Here is a 20,627-nt window from a genome sequence, read left to right as displayed (position 1 = left end):
ATTCCTCACAATGGCATTGATTGGGTACAAGAAATTCAGTTTTTTTTCTTATGTTTTTCCCAAATTCAAAACGTCAATGCTACCAAACACAAAATAAATTTCGCAGCTTGTGCTTCGATTTATTCCTAATGGGACATGGTTACGAAAATCTTTAACAATTTTATGTGTATATTTTAAATGTATATAAAAAAGAATATAATTTTACTTAAATAAATTAATTACAACAACCTACTCTATCCCTTGGAATGAGCCTTAATTCCGACCCATGCTTTAGAAAAACATTACCTGAAACAAATAAGCAAATATTATTACAAAGCTTCTTAAATCGATTGAAATTCCTTGAACCGTTGATGATACTCATACCAATACACTTCACACTTTCTTTGTTTAATTGGAAACTTTTCTGACTTCCCTCGTATATCGAAAACAAACGGTTTTAGAACAAATCAAACTCATGAAGCATGTCATGTCTTTATGTAACTTTTTTATTATTGCAGGCGGTTTATTTACATTGTTTCTTTTGAATAATTCCTAAGAAGATCTATTTATCTGTTTTGTTTCTTTATTTTCTATTTTCTTTTTGGATATATAAATACTTTGTGAAGCGAAAGTTAATTAGTTAGTTTATAATAAATAGTCGTAGTGAACAGACAGAAATAAAAGATAATCGAAGAATTTAAATAATTTAATTAAGTGAGTTAAGTGATAAGTGAATAATATAAATTAGTGTAGTGTAAAGTATTTAAGAAGGTGAGAGAGAGATAGTACTTACCAGCCGTTTGTTGAGGATTAATACCGATACCATCATCAGTAATTATCGCTGATGTTGCTGGAGGTACTTGAAATTCTTCAGCGGCAAATTTTAAAACAGCCGTAAATGGTGTCGCTTCAGGTACACTTAAACTGAAATTTATTGCCAAATAATTCGATTGAAATTTTCTACTCGATTATCAAATGAAAAAAAAAATGTTTGGCGAGCATACGAGGGATAATCCAAAAATAATGAGAATTATGTAATAAAAGTATTTAATTTCAATTTTTTTAACAAAACAACTTGAAAAGACTGATAAGTCATCCACTGAATACAGACCCTAAATTTTGGTGAATGCGCATGTTATATTATATATTATATTTTTTGTAGCTTCCAGGGTTACTTGTTGTGACTGTTTTTATAGAAACATTTTTAAGAAAACCTCTTTGTTTACTGCAAATTAAAGATTTCCAGGAAATCGAATATTCTAGAAAATGAGATATCTTGTCAAATGAGTCGGAGAGAGGCAGTGAATAATTTGATGTCATAGTGAACACATCAGGATATTAAAAAAATAAACTAGTGTTAGTGGATAGTTTAGTGTAAGTGTTAGGTATAATCATGTGAGTAAGTTACACCGTGTGTGTTAATTCACCCTACCGTTTTCTGAATAAAAACTGTTTAAATGAATCAGAACATTACAATTAATGGATTATAATTGATTTCTTGAATTTCATATTTGTTGAAATTCTACAAGATGGAAATTAATGGTGTGGTAAGAAAAGGAGACATGATTATAATTCATACTACATATTTTTTAATGAGATTTTTTTAATATGAAAAAAGACATTCAAGTATCACTCAATTCAAAAAGGACCTGATTCCAGATGTTCGTAGTGTTATCTTTTGCTTCTAATAATCTATCAACTACCACACTATTCAATTTATCTGATTTAATCAAATTATGCAAATTACAAAATATATTATCATACGTTATATCAGGGTAAAAACTAATATTCGGATCACTTTTCCATCTATTTCCAACTTTTATCATCATTCCACCAATATAAACGATAAAATTCAAATAAGATTTAAAAAATTCGTTAAAATTGAGACAAACTAAACGTATATCAGTTTCGTTGATTTCCTTAATCAAACAGAACCATAATTGTTTAGTTAAAATGCTTCTTTCCGACATCTTTTTTAGTAAATGCTGTAGAATAATATCCTGGATAAGTTTCTCACTATCAGATATATCAATAAGTGTTAAAATCCCTATTAAAATATATAAATACTGATCCACATTGTAAGGAGCGAGTATATCTTTAATTTCATCTATTACCAGGTTTTCCTCTCCAACTTGTAATAGATTATCCCACAACTGTAATTTTAAATAATATTCAAAATTTTTTGTATCAACAGTTTTTAAATAATCCATTATTGCTTCTATATTCCCTGCATCTGAAAACAACTTTGTCAAAACCAGTTCAAACCGTTTTTTAGGAAACAAACTGGTGTATATTCTAACAGCTATTTCTAAAGTATTTTGATTAATATCAGGGAATCTGAAAAATGTGCATAACAGTTCATCACAAGCAGCACTATAAAATTGTTCACTATATTGTTTGGTTTTCTGTTTAGTTAGCCACCACTGAGTCAAGACAGATAAAAAACTATTAAAAGTTTTTATGGATTTAAAATGTTCTACAGTTTTTTCAATAAAAGTGCCCAATTTGAAAGTTGTTTTTATATCTTCTGTATTTGCTGTTACAATCCATTCGGGGTCTTCCAGGATTTTTACAAATGTATCGAATGATGTTAAAATTTGCGTTATATTTGCTGATGCGTTTTCAGTCATTTTTCTCTTGATAGTTTCTGTCAAATGATCGATGGCTTCCAGATTATCTGTTAAAAGAAAAATGTAATTGTTAGCATGTCCATATTGACAGTAACTACCAAGAGAAGTATATAAAATGATAAGATGATAAAATACTCACATTTTAAACGGTAATTTAGGATCTGATGTAAGTGTTATTTTAAATGTTACTTTGGATCTGAAAGTTAACATATTGTGTTAAAATTATGAATGTGTATTTCTACTTGTATACATAATTTACCAATAATTTACTTACGCCATTATTTAATTATTATGTAGTGTACGTTGTTTATCTAAAATATAAAATTAAGTTTGATTCATACGAAAACTACAAATTAAAAGTTCCTTCACGTTAACAAATAATTTGACAATATGGAACATGACATTTAAAGATTTTCGGAACAATATGATCGGGTTCACTCGATCATGATCTGAATGTTCCGGAAGTAATTTATCACAGAACTAAATCTATAAACACAAAAAACTATAAAGTCATAAAGCATACGCAAGATCCTGCTCAAAAGTAATGAAAATGGAAAGTTTTTGTAGATTAAATTTCCATCAAAACTGACATGAGACCTCCACAATCTCTGATAAAAATCTTGTTCTGGATTTAGAATCTGCGATCATCTGATAGGTAATCTACCTCATCCCGAATTATCGCTTCCGATAAATCATTTTACAACAATTTTGGAAAGTGTCAATAGCTGCTCTTAAGAAGAATTTAAAATAATCTATGACCTGATCACTTCGATCAGCTTCCGAACTATAGTGAACGGGATCTGATGTAAATTTCGAGCATTCAAAACATAACACTGACATACCCTACAGTATTATTTATAATCAGCAGAACAAGTGGCTTTGTACCATTCGAAAATGTTTTGTGAGCATTTCGAGCTACATACACAGAAAAACAAGACATAGAGGCAACAACTTGCTTCGAAAAGCCTCGTGTAAAAAATAGGTTTCGAAATCGTGACGTCATTTGACGTAAAGTGAAAAAGAGCAACTTCAAATTGCTACTCTCTGAAAAATGACTATTTGCTAATTTAAATTAAATTCTATATGGAGAATCATGTGAACAAGCCTTATTTCAGTCAATTTCCATAGCTTCACATTGAAAGTAAGGTTTTTCATAGTTCTTTACGCCATAGAAAAAATTCTCCCCCCCCGTGATTTTTTATTCATCAATTATATGGGATACAGGATAGACAACAGGAGCATGACGTCACGTCTGTCTTATTGTTACTCTAGGTTATAGTTGTTTCCAAATAAAGTTTGTGAGGTTGCGTGTTATTTAATTAGTTACTGTTGTATAAGATAGTAATGTGTCTTGTGCCAGAAAGTATTTTTTGCAAAATTTATCCAAGAAAATGCGAAGAAATCACTGTGTAAGAACACATATAGTATCGTCAACGCAGTTAAAACTGTTTGGAAAGTTAGCACTTCCGTAGTCTATTCTGTTCATCAATCGTCGATGTCTTAAACATTTATGATTCAATTTATATCACTTCATATTCTGTATATAGGAGCGAAGTTGATGAATTGATAATATAGTACGTATTAGGAGAAATCTGCCAGACCGTTTAGGAATAGTGAAAAATCAAGCAGAAATACTACAACTATGCAGATAGCCAGACGGTCTCACAGGCCTAAAAAGACTGTTTTTTGGGATGATAGTAATTGGATTGTGTTCATCATTTATTTCAAAAAGATGAAGCAATAACAGGAAAGTGTTAAGGATTATTGCTTGATAGAATAAAGGAAGAGATTGCAAAAAAGCGACCGCATTTGAAGAAATTGCTTTTCTATTAGAACAATTTACATTCCCACATGGTGATTGCCATGGCTAAAATTCCTTGAATTACATTTCTAATTGACTCATCACCAAGCCTATTCACCAGATCTGGATGCCAAGATGTTTCCTGTTTCCTAACCTCAAAGTTTCACAAGGAGACAAGACGTTAATGAAGATGTAAATGCCTATTTTGAGGAAGAAAGCTTCAATTTTTAATTGGAAGGGTGTAGAAAAATAAAAATTATTATGGAAACAAATATCTTGTTTCTTTGTTAGTTTGGAAATTTCGAAGACCTAAATATGGAGGGTAAAAAAAAGATAACAACCTGTGTATATAAAAAGTCACTATGTTACTCCTGAAACAAAAAAACAGAAATGACGGTGGTTTGCAAAGGGCAAACCTGCTTCTAAAAACGGTTTTGAAGGCCTAAACAGAAAAAGTGTCTGTCAAAATGCGTTTAATAAGGTTGTCGCCACATCAGCATAAGGGTAATTGTTAAAGGAAGGGCAAATTGTTGAAATTCTTCAATTTTGAAGTATAGTATGAAATTTTTTAACTCGACATTGTCTTTGACTACACCAGTGGGTTTTTGATTCGTTTATCATAAACAACTGGACATTTTATCAACTTTTCTTCTATAATAGATATTCCTCCTTGTTCCTACCTTCCATAACCCCAACTAACAAGCAAAAAATCTAATCATCAGAATTGCTAGATGACTCAAATTGAGCTTCATAAATGACATGACTTCTTGTTGAAATACTCTATACTTTCCTTCAGATATATTTGAATGTTGGGAACATAACCGAACCTCCTAGAGGAACAATATTTCACATATAGCACTGAAAACATGTCTACCACTGGTACTGGTACTGATGTTATATAGGAATATTTTCTATATGTTTGAATATACAATGAAAAGAAAATCAATTAGTTAAAAAAATTGCTTTTTTGGACCTAAGAAGGTTTACGTTACCACTGAAATGGATTTAACAAGAATTAATGGATGTCAAAATAAAACAAAACATGCGCTAAAAGTGAAATTTAATAAATAATTAAAATAATATCACAATTATCGTTGAATACAACTGTGAGAATCAAGGCCGTTCTTCAATTAAAAAAATAAATAATTTCAAACACAACGAATAAAAATATAAACAGAATCTGTACAATGTGTTCATTTATTTTTTAAAAATTTTTATTTCCGATGTTTTCTTCAACTTAATATAATACGTCTTAATGCCATTATATTGTTTATCCACAATCACCTGACAACCCTATAAAGTGCCGTTTTATCCACTAGTGGAATAACGAAAAACAGATTTTACTTGATATGTTGATATTATCATATTTCACTTCTAATTGATAAGAAATTTTACTGGGTGTCGTTTCACTGATGGCGATAGGAGAATTATCTAGATGGACCAGATCATTTTCAGTGAATCCTTTGTACGTCATAGCTAGCAGCCGAAATAGGGAAATTTTTACTTGGGTCTTTAGGAAAATGTTTATCTAGTAGAAACCCGAGGGGAGAAAAAAGTATTTTTAGCATGATTCATACGCGAGTTGTGGCACTCATTTCCAAGAACCCCATACAGAAGAAGCTGACGACACTATAAAATTTCGCTTATCATAACATACACATTATGTATAAATAAAAGAGATATGTTAATTAGTCAGTTGTCATATAAGAAAACGTAAATTTTATTGTCAGGAGTTTTTTAAGTGTAAAGTAATAAAGTTTTTTAAAAATTGATTTTCCACCTTCGGTGATTTATTTGGCGCAGTCAGTAGGATTTTTCGGGTCGAACATATCGTATGTGCGATTTCGTTTTAACTATTTACCGAAATAAATCGAACACTGAGCTACATTTGCTGAATTATTGTAGAGTATATTTGTGCAGTGAGTTACCATATCTTTGGTCTCTTCCATCCACTGAGGATCTGTTCAAGCCGCTACCAACTATTCAACGAGATCTGGGACGCATATTGCCCAAAATCTGCGAGAATTCTGTCGTGAGTTCTCATAGCTAATAAGGCATGTTTAAAATCATCCTTTATGTTCTGTAAGTACAATTTATGAATTCTGAAGTAACTATTAACGAACTAACTCGAGCATTGGAATAATTTATTATTAGAAACCACTACTGATTCTAACCCGACAAATTCAAATAGTACAGTAAATAATCAAATAGATATGGCGGTACAATCTATCAAATGGGAATATTCAAATTGTATTCCTGATTTTGACGGAAATCCAAATGACTTGAATAGATTTATTTCTGTTAGCGAATCACTCATAAGCAATTTCATTGATAGAACTAATCCTAATAATTTCCAAAATGTTTATTTGTTGAATTCGATAATAGCAAAAATAAAGGGTGAAGCTAAGACAGTAATTAATATCCAAACATGTAATTCTTGGAACGAATTGAAAGATGTCTTGATGAGAAATTTCTCGGATCAGCGAGATGAATTATGTCTCAATAGGGATCTTGTAATGCTAAGACAAAGTTCTAATGAAAGCCCACAATCATTTTACGATAAGTGCTTATACATTTTGAACTTACTTTGCAGTTATGTAAACTTACTCGAATCTACAGAAGAAGGTTATCATTCCTCAAAATAAATTTCTATTAAAAAATGAATTGTACTACTACTACTCCAAACTTTTGGACGAACCATGCGTAAAATTAGCTAGACAAGAATATATGTGTCAAGAGATGAACCTACATCGAGTTGACTCCAACAGTCCATGTGAAGTTCAACTTCTAAATCTCAAGACCACTTCCACCTGCCGTCAGATGCTCCTAAGTAACTCTCAAATATTATCGAAAAGACTCGAAGAATCAAACCAGTGGATCGTCGTCCTTCCCAAGAACACAAACATCCGATTAAGCTGTCACCAACAAGAAGAAATCCTCAACTACATTGGTACCTACCTAGCCACTATCCCAACATCCTGTCAAATTACCATGGATTCTGAAGCTATAATAAATAATGGCCCGATAGAAGCCATTTTTATCCCAAGATTGTACATACCCAATCATGAAAATGTCATTAACAAGATTCCCAATTTTAGCCTTCCAAAAATAGACTTAGATGACCTCAACACCCTCCGAGAAAGAATTTTCAGAAATACTCCAAATTTTAAGAATTATACACCTCCCTATATTCCAAGCACTTGGACGATAATAATTTATTGTCTCCTAATCTTTCTATGTTTATACTGGGCCCTTAAAATAATTCGACGCAAAAACCCAATCCAAGAAAATCAATCCGAAGATGTTCACCTTCCTTAGCTGCACCCCATGGAAGCTGAAACTTCAGGAGGGAGGAGTTATGGCACTCATTTCCAAGAACCCCATATAGAAGAAGCTGACGACACTATAAAATTTCGCTTATCATAACATACACACTATGTATAAATAAAAGAGACATGTTAATTAGTCAGTCAGTCAGTTGTCATATAAGAAAACGTAAATTTTATTGTCAGGAGTTTTTTAAGTGTAAAGTAATAAATAAAGTTTTTTAAAAATTGATTTTCCACCTTCGGTGGATTTATTTCGTGCATTAACGAGGGTGTAATTGGCCCTTAATAGTGGAGTATTTGGATGTGTACGATTGTCTTTTTTGTCTTTTGGGGTAAGGTTGTATGGAATTTGAATGTATTTTATATTAGGGGTGGGTTCATTTAGTTCGGATTTTTTAGAAAAAGAAGGAAATTTCAGAGCTTCCCCAGGGTAAAACGACATTTTTTCTTAAAACTGTTCTGATTACAAATAAGTGATTGTGAATAAGACGTTGTATCGAGTGCTAGTTTTGGATACATTTAATCAATTATTTCGTGTTTTAACATTTTAGAGAAGCACACCAAGAGAAATCACGTTGACAATCAAAATTAAATAATTATAAAACCGAAAACAAAAAATGTATGAATTAAATCTTGTTTGGAAAAACGCATCATACAAAAATTTCGCATATAATGAGTAATTTAGTGTAATTGCACATTGTTTCATTTTTTTTAAATACCATTGTGTATCTAGCTACTTTGAAATAAGCGATTTGGAATGGTTACACAAAATTTCGCCATTCAAATATTACTAATTTTTTCCGTTACAAAAATTCCCTTCTAACTAAATATTATACCACATGTAAATTGAGTATATTCTAATCTACTATAACATCAATGAATAACTCGTGTGTTTGACACACATATGGCGCTGTCATTGTCAAAATCATATGACGTTTATGAAGTACCAACTTTCAAAAGACTATGTGTCAAATTTCATGACATTTCTATCAGTCAGAAAAAAGTGACAGCCATTTAAGTGAAACTAATTTTGTTATATTCAAATATTAATTTATCATTGCTTGTTAATAAAAAAAAATACTGAAGAAGCTCAGCAATGGCTTCAAAAGTATTTGCGTGAGATAGATGAGGCCGTAAAGATGTCAGAAGGCATGAACATTTGACCATTAGAAAGCTTTTTACAAAGTAGGTGTCTTATAAAACAGATTTAGTCCCCAGTGACTACTGGCTATTCGCTGATCTCAAAAAATGTTCGCCGATGAGAAATGAAGAGGCAATTGCTGAAAGTGAAGCCTATTTTGAAGCAAAAGATAAATTCTTCAACCAGCACGGAATCTAGAAGTTAGAGTTGATGAATAAAATCGATTTTTGGCAAAAGAATGTTTTTCTTAGGTCACACGACTTAGTGAGTGATGTGTTATTTTGATTACATGTAAAAAAATCCACGTAAACGTCGATTCAAGAGATACCACTTAAATTGAAAGTATCACTTTCTACTTACAGTATCATTTCGAAAAAATGACGCGTCCACAGAAAGATCTAGATTTTACCTATGAAATGTAGAGATAATAAGGACCATGTAATTGTATAAAAAAGTGCGAATTAAAATGGCGCTTTAGTAGCAAATTGAAAGTCTTCTGAACTCACAGTCAGCAAGATGGTTTATAATTAAGAGCCCTAGTAACTTTCTTCTTCTTTCTCGAATTAATTTGACATTATGCAAAATACTTTTTTCAGACGTTCCTCGTTGACAGTAACATGTGACAGATAGTGTGTTCAACAATATTTCCATTTGTTTCCAGACTAAATTGAGATCTTTCTGAAATTATTTTATTATCAATAAGTCATCATCAAGACAATGGAACGTTCTATTTCTTCTTCTTTCTCGAATAAATTTGACATTAGGCGATCCTTTATTCCGAATGACAGCTACATATGACGGAAAAAACTAGTAACTTAACCCAACTTTTTTGGATGCTAAGAATATAAACGGAACACAGGACTTGTATATATGGTCCATTTTTCTTCTAGAACCTTCGAACTTGTCTACTTCTTCTTTTTTGAATAAATTTGACATTAAGCGATCCTTTATTCCGATAGATTGTCAGCTACATTTGACGGAAAAAACTTGACCCAACTTTTTTGGAAGCGAAGAAAACAAACGGGACAGAATGATCTAGTACCTTTGAACCTGTCTATTTCTTCTTCTTTTTCGAATATATTTGACATTATGGGATTTTTTATTCCTATAGGTTGACCCCTACATATGACAGAACGCTCACGAATGTGACGTTAAGAATAGAACTGTCTTTAGGTTTATTTATGTTATCGAAACTTTCTATTTATATTTTTTTATCGTAACTTTCTGAAATTATTTTTGTTTCTATACTTTTCTAGTTGACAACTACATATTACAGAAAAAAATACCGGCAACGTAACTTAACTTTCCCACATGTAACCTATATCAACTGAATCTTAAAAAACTTCTTTTTGTTTCTTGAATTAATTTGACATATGACATTGTTTGAATCATAACTTGTTTCAATGTAGCTCGATTTCGACATTTTAACAAATATAATAAATAACAATAAATAATAATTTCACAAGAAAAAAAATTACATTATACAGCGATTTATGAGTGTTTAAATTGTTTTTTACTTGACATTTCATCATATAATTAGTAAAAATAGATAAAAGGATGGGAGTGTAATAGTCATTTGTGTATTTAGAGCCTAAAGTAACAGATTTTCGCTTAACAAAGAATGTTAGCACGCGATGCGGAGCGCGACGATTTTTGAGAGAGGCAATTATACTTTACACTCGAAAAAAACATGATTTTTTCTACAGTCGCACTATTAGTAATTATAATATAATAGTTTTTATTATCTTAGGTCATGCTCGCTTAGGGCACGCACCAAAAGAAGCAATAACAAAGCGAGACAATCCCAACCCAAAATCCGGAAAAAAAAGAAAAAGGAAGAAGCGGACAAAGACACCGCTTCAATATAGTAATTAGTCGACTGTAGAAAAATATATTTTTTGTTTTAAGCGCGAGCAACACAAAGCGAACATTTATTTTTATTTAAGCAACAATTTTGATGTATAGAATAAAAAAACCAAGTTGGTGAAGTCCTGTATATCCCTTAATTACTACAATTGACAGGGTCACACGTAGCTACATACGTCAAATTCAGACGTTACCAATTATATTCTAGAATTTGATACATTAGTAGAGGATGCTACTCTTGGGCCAACCACCGTTCAAAGATCGCGCCAATTCTTATCGCGTCGACGCGGGGCAGTTCGGGCGAAGAATCATCGGCGGGAAAATATACTACTTAACGCGTGAGGTCACCGGCTGGCGGGAAAAATATACGGGGCGAATCGTATCTCCCTGAGACTTTTACAGAGAAAAAAATGAACGCTGATTGTAAAAACTGTGGGCCATAAAAGAATTTTAATGATGATTAGTATACTGGTAGGGATATTACATAAGATAGCGACATACACGATGCAATATATGAGGTTCGGGTCAAAAGGGGTATATACAGGGTCGAATAATTGACATCAATAGTATCGATCTAGTCACTAACGAAAGTTTTTGTTTGTGAACAATGATTCCAACCAATCCGTTATTTTGGAGCACGACGATATTCCGATTTAAAAAATTTCAATTGCGAACGTTTCGGGATAGATAACGACATCATCAGATCATTTTGCGACGTCGCCGATGTGTGTTCCAAGGTAACGCTGGAACGTACACTTTTTGATAGTGTCGCATTCTATACTAAAATGTCTCGTTCTATTTAACCCTCGCCACAGTCACGACTATTGATTTGACGCACTTTCTGTGCGTCACAAACAGTATTGATGGTGTCGCATTTTATCGCGAAATGTCCCCTTTCAGAGGTTAAAAGAAATGAGACATTTTGCGACAGACAGAATCAAAATAGTTAATGCCTTTCTGTAAATACGTCAAAAAATGTCTGAAGCCAAAGTATCCATCGATAAAATAACAATTTTTGAGCAAATCGAAACTTTATTGAGGTAAAATCCCACCTTTTGGAGCAAAACTTCTCCTTCATATTTTTTATTTTTTAAAGACTGTTTAGGTTAGGCGCTAACACTATCGCAAAATGTCTCCTTTCATTTAACATTTTTTTGAATCCGATCGCAAAAAATATGGGCTCCAGCATGACCTTGGAACACACTCCTGATTATTAATTCGACGCCGTTTCCTTGCGTCGCAAACTGTATTGATGACGTCGCATTCTATCCCAAAATGTTTTGTTTCATTTAACCTACGACATTTTGCGATAGAATGCGAACGTATCAAAAGATTTGGCGCCGTACGGTAAATTTAACCTAACCAATCTTTATAGAGGTTTATAACGTTGCAACGGCGTTGATGACGTCACATTCTATCGCAGATAAACTTTTTCACATCGGAAGATCGTCGTTCGGAGTCGTGCTCCGAGATAACGGTGCCCAATAAATCGCGGACCTTTATCAATTATAATTCAAATTATTGACATTGAGTTAAGCGTTGAATAAATTGAGCACGAATCACATTTGGGAACGTCCTTAATTTAACGTTGGGATATTTCACGCACTATAATAATAAAATTTAATCCACTCCTATTACAAAATATTTAATGTATTTTCCTTTTAACCTTAAACTTCCTACTTTTTCTGAGTATCTACTCAACAACAATTTTTTTCTCCAAAATGAATAACCGTTCTTTAATTTGGGTTTTTTTTTTAGAAAAACATACAAAATTCAAGTGGAAATTTTACCGATTTTCCGGTGTTTTTAATTAATTATTTCAGCTTTTACTAGTACTTGGTTTGTCCGACGATTCGCTGTTATCGTTTGTTGTTAAACCTTGAAGTTTTGATGATAAATCGGCGCTGGATACAACGGCATGTTGACCTAAATCGAATAAAACAAACAAATAAGTAATCCATCAGGAGAAAGTAATAAATTATTATTGATTTATTATCTATCAAAATATTTCGTGAATGTTTGCTTCATTAATCCCCATCATTAATACGGGGAGAGTCATGAGGAAATTCTCGCTAATATTAGCCGAAATATCGTTTTTCAAAGTCGAAATATCATCCTTCATGGTAGAAATCTTCTCGTAGCCAAAATATCGTCAATATTAACCGAAATATCTTTTTCCAACGTTGAAATATCGTCCTTCATGGTAGAAATCTTCTGGTAGTCGAAATATCGTCAATATTAGGCGAAATATCTTTTTCCAAAGTTGAAATATCATCCTTCATGGTAGAAATCTTCTCGTAGCCAAAATATCGTCAATATTAACCGAAATATCTTTTTCCAACGTTGAAATATCGTCCTTCATGGTAGAAATCTTCTGGTAGCCGAAATATCGTCAATATTAGGCGAAATATCTTTTTCCAAAGTTGAAATATCATCCTTCATGGTAGAAATCTTCTCGTAGCCGAAATATCGTCAATATTAGCCTAAATATCGTTTTTCAAAGTCGAAATATCATCCTTCATGGTAGAAATCTTCTCGTAGCCGAAATATCGTCAATATTAGCCTAAATATCGTTTTTCAAAGTCGAAATATCATCCTTCATGGTAGAAATCTTCTCGTAGCCAAAATATCGTCAATATTAACCGAAATATCTTTTTCCAACGTTGAAATATCGTCCTTCATGGTAGAAATCTTCTGGTAGTCGAAATATCGTCAATATTAGGCGAAATATCTTTTTCCAAAGTTGAAATATCATCCTTCATGGTAGAAATCTTCTCGTAGCCAAAATATCGTCAATATTAACCGAAATATCTTTTTCCAACGTTGAAATATCGTCCTTCATGGTAGAAATCTTCTGGTAGTCGAAATATCGTCAATATTAGGCGAAATATCTTTTTCCAAAGTTGAAATATCATCCTTCATGGTAGAAATCTTCTCGTAGCCGAAATATCGTCAATATTAGCCTAAATATCGTTTTTCAAAGTCGAAATATCATCCTTCATGGTAGAAATCTTCTCGTAGCCGAAATATCGTCAATATTAGCCTAAATATCGTTTTTCAAAGTCGAAATATCATCCTTCATGGTAGAAATCTTCTCGTAGCCAAAATATCGTCAATATTAACCGAAATATCTTTTTCCAACGTTGAAATATCGTCCTTCATGGTAGAAATCTTCTCGTAGCCGAAATATCGTCAATATTAGCCTAAATATCGTTTTTCAAAGTCGAAATATCATCCTTCATGGTAGAAATCTTCTCGTAGCCGAAATATCGTCAATATTAGCCTAAATATCGTTTTTCAAAGTCGAAATATCATCCTTCATGGTAGAAATCTTCTCGTAGCCAAAATATCGTCAATATTAACCGAAATATCTTTTTCCAACGTTGAAATATCGTCCTTCATGGTAGAAATCTTCTGGTAGTCGAAATATCGTCAATATTAGCCTAAATATCGTTTTTTAAAGTCGAAATATCATCCTTCATGGTAGAAATCTTCTCGTAGCCAAAATATCGTCAATATTAACCGAAATATCTTTTTCCAACGTTGAAATATCGTCCTTCATGGTAGAAATCTTCTCGTAGCCAAAATATCGTCAATATTAGCCGAAATATCTTTTTTCAAAGTTGAAATATCGTCCTTCATGGTAGAAATCTTCTGGTAGTCGAAATATCGTCAATATTAGCCGAAATATCGTCAATATTAGCCGAAATATCGTCAATATTAGGCGAAATATCTTTTTCCAAAGTTGAAATATCATCCTTCATGGTAGAAATCTTCTCGTAGCCGAAATATCGTCAATATTAGCCTAAATATCGTTTTTCAAAGTCGAAATATCATCCTTCATGGTAGAAATCTTCTCGTAGCCAAAATATCGTCAATATTAGCCGAAATATCTTTTTTCAAAGTTGAAATATCGTCCTTCATGGTAGAAATCTTCTGGTAGTCGAAATATCGTCAATATTAGCCGAAATATCGTCAATATTAGCCGAAATATCGTCAATATTAGCCGAAATATCTTTTTCCAAAGTTGAAATATCATCCTTCATGGTAGAAATCTTCTCGTAGCCAAAATATCGTCAATATTAACCGAAATATCTTTTTTCAAAGTTGAAATATCGTCCTTCATGGTAGAAATCTTCTGGTAGCCAAAATATCGTCAATATTAACCGAAATATCTTTTTTCAAAGTTGAAATATCGTCCTTCATGGTAGAAATCTTCTGGTAGCCAAAATATCGTCAATATTAACCGAAATATCTTTTTCCAACGTTGAAATATCATCCTTCATGGTAGAAATCTTCTCGTAGCCGAAATATCGTCAATATTAGCCTAAATATCGTTTTTCATAGTCGAAATATCATCCTTCATGGTAGAAATCTTCTTGTAGCCGAAATATCGTTTTTCAAACTTGAAATAGAAACCTTCTCGTCCATTTGAATAGAAATAACGTTCATCATTACAGGAATTGACGATATCAAGGTGGAGGACTCGTTTTTGAATAGATAAGTTTCTGGATCCAATCCGTCACTTAACAGTGCCAGTTTGAGTCTTCCTACTAGTTCACTCCTTTTACCGGACGTTTCCAATTCATCATTCTTCATTTCGGCTTTCAGTTCCGTCACTTTCAGGTCATAAAGTCTATTTACCATGTTTATGTCACTATTTATTTACAATAACCCACACCCGATACCAATGTAATGTTATTCTTATTTATTTATACTCTTAGTATCGGTGGGGTGAATTAACGAACACTATCTTTTATTCACTCAATTTATTTAAACACTTCACACTACACTTCACTAACTTATCACTAATTTTAGAATTCCATTATAACCGGACAGGACTGGCCTCACAACTTATGTCTGAGATTTGTTTGTAACAATATTTATCATATCACGTGACTATGAAAAGTGTCAACTCGTCTTCTTTATCAATTTACAGGGTGAAACTGAGCATGAATTTTAATTGATTATGAAGTTTATATATAATATATATATATATATATATATATATATATATATATATATATATATATATATACTGTATATCTTACTTAAAATGTCTGGTAAAGCATTTCTCCTGCCGGTTCGACCTGAAGAATGGAAATCCTTTTCGGCGACTTCCGGTTCTTCTGGAGTTGGCGCGGAAACTTGATGATTTGAATTACTTGGACCCGGAGCGTTTTGAGATTGATCCATCACTGCTAACATTTTTAATACTGAAACAAATTTAGATTCTGCACTAAATATAATATTTTTGTGTTATTTACTTTGTCCACGTTAGTTCACGGGGTAAACTTTTTCTATAATTATTAGAAAAAGAAAATATTCATCATAAATCAAGCTCTGCATGATGTTAAGTGTGAAAAAAAATTGTACGAAAATGCTTTGTCTGATATTTTAGAGAAGGATATGAGGCGGTAAACAAAGAGACAACAAAATATGAAATAAGTACAAAAAATATAACGTATAAGACAAAAACTAAAATCAGAGAACGTACCAGGCAGCCATCAATCAGTGAATCAGACTACTCCTTCGTTATCTACAGTAAAATATTGGGTAGCAAAGTTTACACGAGACTGTAAGACCTACGAAGACCAGAAACACAGTGGTCGACCAAATGAGGTGTCGACTTGAGAAATGTTGAAGAAAATCCACTAGAAGATCGTCGACTAAAAGTGCGTGAGCTAGCAGGCATTTCAAAAAGTGTGGTATACCTCATATTAACTGAAAATTTGGACACGAGAAAGCTCTATGCAAAATGGGTGCGTTTGCAAGGTCATGTCGTCGGCTTTGTTGACAGATAATTTTGATTGACTATATTGAAATAGGAGAAACTATCAACGGCGGAGAAATCAGGCAAAAACGGCCGCATTTTGTTAAGAAGAAAGAAAAAAGAAAGAAAAAATTAATTAATTAAAGTTCCAATTGCTATCCTATTCACCTTATTTAGCACCCTCGGATTATTTTCTGTTCCCTTGACTTAATAACTCGGTGGTTAAAGATTTTTTAACAATTTTGAAAACCTTGACAATTTTTATTGAATATTACACCGGGAAAAGTGTATGAAGTTAAAGATTACGTTGAAAAATATATTTTTTTTTCCAAAACTTTTGTGTTGTTTTTGTTGGGTCAGGTACTTTTGGGACAATCCTCGTATATGGAATTCAAACAGTCACTCTTTGTACGAGTGATTCAATAGATTTATTTTCAGTTATAAAAACGGAAAATCTTTGTATCATAGTTGACGTCATACATTAGGTTATTAGTAGGAACATCGTAGCGATGTTATTGACGCAATTCCAGCTTAAGTGTACGTATGATAATTTTTTTATCTTTGTATTTATATCAACAGTCGACGTTATAAAACGTTTCCAAGTTTTATCTTTTCAATATTCACTTAGTTTACAGGGATAATTAAAACAGCAGTAAATTTATGTTTTTATGAAGAAACATATATAAACAGTTTAGAAAATTGAATAAAACTATTTTTATAACGTGTTATTTTCGAGAATTAAGATAAGAGGTGTAGGAATATGCAAAAAATTAGTAAAAGCCTCTTGAAATTAGAAAAAAAATGTGTTATCTACACCTAAAACAAGGCTATTCTAATCACCTTTATGGTATAACTGTATATTGGTTACCCACCCACTATATTTATCAGATTTAGCCCCTGGCGACTTTTTCCTCTTTCTGAACCACAAAGTTTCATTTGCAGTAGACAGATTTTCATCACACAAGGACAGTATCGCATACGTAAACGCTGCTTTCAACTTTAAAAATATGAAATTTCTTTTTTCCAAATTCCTTCAATTTCTATCAAGTCTCCAGTAGCCCCCCATCTAAAAAATTTCCCAACAATCACCGAGCCTCCGCCGTATTTTACAGACAGGTTAACACATGGTTCTAACATCAGTCTTTACTTTGATCTGCGCACAAATATTTTTCTTCTAGACCCGAAAACCCCAAATTTTTACTCAACATTCCATAAAACTTTTTCCCGCTCTTCGTGCGTCCAATTTTTATGTTCTCTAGCCCACTACAATCTCTCTTCCAAAATGGACAGCTTCCTTCAATCTCCTTTACAGTTCCCTTCCCTTTCTGAGTAGCTACTTCTGAGTTGGTAAGTCATTTATCTTCAACAGTTGTGGTATTCTGATACAGCTAAAGCTTCTGGTGGATGTAGACTTTGAAGACTTGCAATTAACGTACGAGTTTCAACCGATAGTTCTTTGGTTTTACCCATTTTAAAACTTACAAATCTGAATTTGGGAGAACGAGAATAATTCGTATAACAGCTTCACAAAACGATGACTTGGTCCAAAAAACGATAACTCTCCAACACGTTAAAGTGTATTATTTATTTAATGAATGGATTATGGGGTGGATCATAATCCCATACATTCTTCATCAAAACAAAAGACAAAGTATCTGTTGTTAGTTTTTTTACTGCTAGGGTGGGTTTCACAGGTAGTGTATTAATTAGTTTCCAACTTACGTGCGATAAAATTGAAGTTAATTTCCGCACGCCACTGAATATTATAGACAGATATTCGAAATTCTAAAGCACGAGGCAACAACTGAGATTCAAATTATTATGAAATTTTTATTTAATGTTCGACACGCTTCTTTCATTATTTGGTATTATGACGATTTTTATCTGGTTATATACTTAAAATTAAAGATAATACTTTATCTAGATCCCGATGATGTTGATTTGTTGTTATTCAGATTATTAAATGGAATTATCCGGATTGAAATATGGGGGTAAATCATAAATCAGAAAGCTTGTTGGAGTTCAGTAATTGTATGGGCAATCCTCTACATTTTCCTTCATTTCTTGTCATTTTATTCCTCGTTTTCCCCAAAGAAAAGTGTACTTGTTTTAAATCCTTCGAATCCTTACAGGAGCAAGACTTGTTGTAGTTGAATCATTGCATGGGCTCCTTTTTTTAGTCTTCTTTATCCTGTATATTTTTTTTTCATTTCCTGTAATTGTATTCCTCGTTTTCCCCAAAGAAAAGTGCAATTGTTTCAAATCCTTCTAATCCTTACAGGTGCAAGACTTGTTGGGGTTGAATCACTGCATGGACTTCTTTCTCCAATCTTCCTTATCCTGTACTTTTTAGCTGCTTTCTTATAATGAGAAAAATGGTCAAGAGAAAGAAATATTAATCAAATGAAGAAGTTTTCGCTAAATCTGAAGCCTATTCTAAGATTAAAGAAAAACCATTTTAAAAATTGTTTAGAATTCTTTGAAATGATTTTGTCAATATCAAAATTTGATTACCACACTGAGAATGCTTTAAGAGCCTTATTAATATTAATTAACATAACTGCTAAATATATAAAAAATTTGGTAGCTATGAAACTAAATAAAATCTTGAAACATCATAATTTAAAAGGAAAATTAAACATTTTTTTGAGTATTTCGAAAACTATTTTACTTATATATTATGTAGTTTAGTGTAGGTATGTAACGAAAGGTACCTAATTAACTGACATGCTGTAATTCAATAGTTAGTGAGATAAAGATGTCAGACAAATCCTGGACTAAACAGGATTTAAAATTCTACTAATTGTATGAAAATAATGTAGAATTAGGTGCAAAATCTCAGATAAAATAATTGCTTTTGTAGCAATAGTGTGTAGAAAGGGCAGCAGAGGATTCTACAAATTAGTTTCAAAGTATATTAAAAAATATGTATTATGCAAGTAATAAATGTAAATATTTTTTTTTCAAAAGAAAGACTTACCCCAAAATCATCAATTTTGATAGTCATTTTTAGGACAATCTTCATTTGGTGAGCTGAATTGTGTCTAATCATTTTTTATCAGTTTTTATATTGAATTAATAAAAATAGATTACATATTAATATAATAGTAAACACGCACTATTAGGTCTAAATGAAACAATTAACTCCAGATAGTAATTTTGGTCAAGGATATATCAGAGAACAATGAATTTAATTATAATGTTAAAAATTCTCGTATTAAATGTAGGTAATGATTATTACGTATATATGAGTTCGAGTAATATAATTTTAATTGCCTTGCATGCATATGTGCTCAAGGGTTAGACAATCTTTTTTAGTCCTAAAAAGCCAGACCAAGCTGTAAAAATTTAGCATATCTTGTAGTTATAATGCACTTTTAACGTACTCCCTACCTGATTTTCTTGTAAATCTCTTTTTTCGATCACGTTTTATTTGAGTATTCGCTTTGGAACTTAAACACAAAACCGAGTTTCTTTGCTGCATTATTATTAGATTATTTGACACTACAAAACGTCACCTACCATGTGCAAATGCTTAAAAATCACTTGACGTATTTTAAACTAATTTACTGTAATTTCCAATAATTACAATTGCGATAGTAGTATTATCTGCAACTGTATGTATATACAAAATAAACACACACACAACAAACGTCTTTTGTCAACAAACGCACAATGATGGAGCAGCATACTTAGGATGTAGTCACATGACAAAGCTGAGGGCTTCGAAATAGACGCAGCGTAATAAAAATAGCCAATCAGCGCTACTCTCTATAACGCTATCCTCTAAAATCCTTTCCTTATGCTATCAGAGAATAGGAGCATAGAGCTCTAAAATAAAGTGCCTATTGGTTATCTCTATTACGCTCGATCTATTCTGAAATTTTTATTCTTCCATATGATTGCACTCTTACTTAATGTGTCCATAGAGAAAGTATCAAGCGCCACAATCAGCCGCCATATTGTTTTACAAACATTTAAAATTATTAATCGTAGTGGTGTTTTATTTTCATTCTGTGTCCAAACATATTCATACAAATGAGAAAAGTAGCCGACACAATCAATTTTCTATGCACAAATGATAAAAAGGATTTCTTGTCTACCATGA

General features: G+C 32.2%; 2 protein-coding genes across 4 annotated transcripts; both read right to left on the bottom strand.

Annotated features, from left to right (window-relative positions):
- Positions 1-150: 150 nt before the first annotated feature.
- LOC130444805 (ubiquitin-fold modifier 1) lies at positions 151-3,025 on the bottom strand. 3 transcript variants are annotated; one of them, XM_056780077.1, is made up of 4 exons: positions 2,884-3,025; positions 2,749-2,805; positions 773-903; positions 151-285 (listed from the first exon to the last, which is right to left on the bottom strand). In XM_056780077.1, the coding sequence occupies exons 1-4, from the start codon at positions 2,886-2,888 to the stop codon at positions 215-217; spliced, it is 264 nt and encodes an 87-aa protein (XP_056636055.1). In that variant the 5' UTR covers positions 2,889-3,025; the 3' UTR covers positions 151-214. The 3 variants fall into 3 exon arrangements, with proteins under 3 accessions (XP_056636055.1, XP_056636047.1, XP_056636038.1); XM_056780069.1 differs by lacking the exon at positions 2,884-3,025 and having other exon boundaries at positions 2,749-2,819; XM_056780060.1 differs by lacking the exons at positions 151-285; positions 773-903 and adding an exon at positions 1,010-2,656 and having other exon boundaries at positions 2,884-2,967.
- Positions 3,026-5,453: 2,428 nt separating this feature from the next.
- Positions 5,454-20,171, bottom strand: LOC130440922 (uncharacterized). Its single transcript, XM_056774301.1, has 3 exons — positions 19,913-20,171; positions 15,798-15,962; positions 5,454-12,672 (listed from the first exon to the last, which is right to left on the bottom strand). Exons 1-3 carry the CDS (start codon positions 20,001-20,003, stop codon positions 12,566-12,568), a joined length of 363 nt encoding a protein of 120 aa, XP_056630279.1. The 5' UTR covers positions 20,004-20,171; the 3' UTR covers positions 5,454-12,565.
- Positions 20,172-20,627: the final 456 nt, after the last annotated feature.

Source organism: Diorhabda sublineata, chromosome 1, assembly GCF_026230105.1.
Source record: "Diorhabda sublineata isolate icDioSubl1.1 chromosome 1, icDioSubl1.1, whole genome shotgun sequence".
Lineage (NCBI taxonomy): Eukaryota > Metazoa > Arthropoda > Insecta > Coleoptera > Chrysomelidae > Diorhabda > Diorhabda sublineata.
The sequence above is the reverse complement of the archived record's forward strand: the minus strand, read 5'-3'. Positions and strand labels throughout refer to the sequence as shown.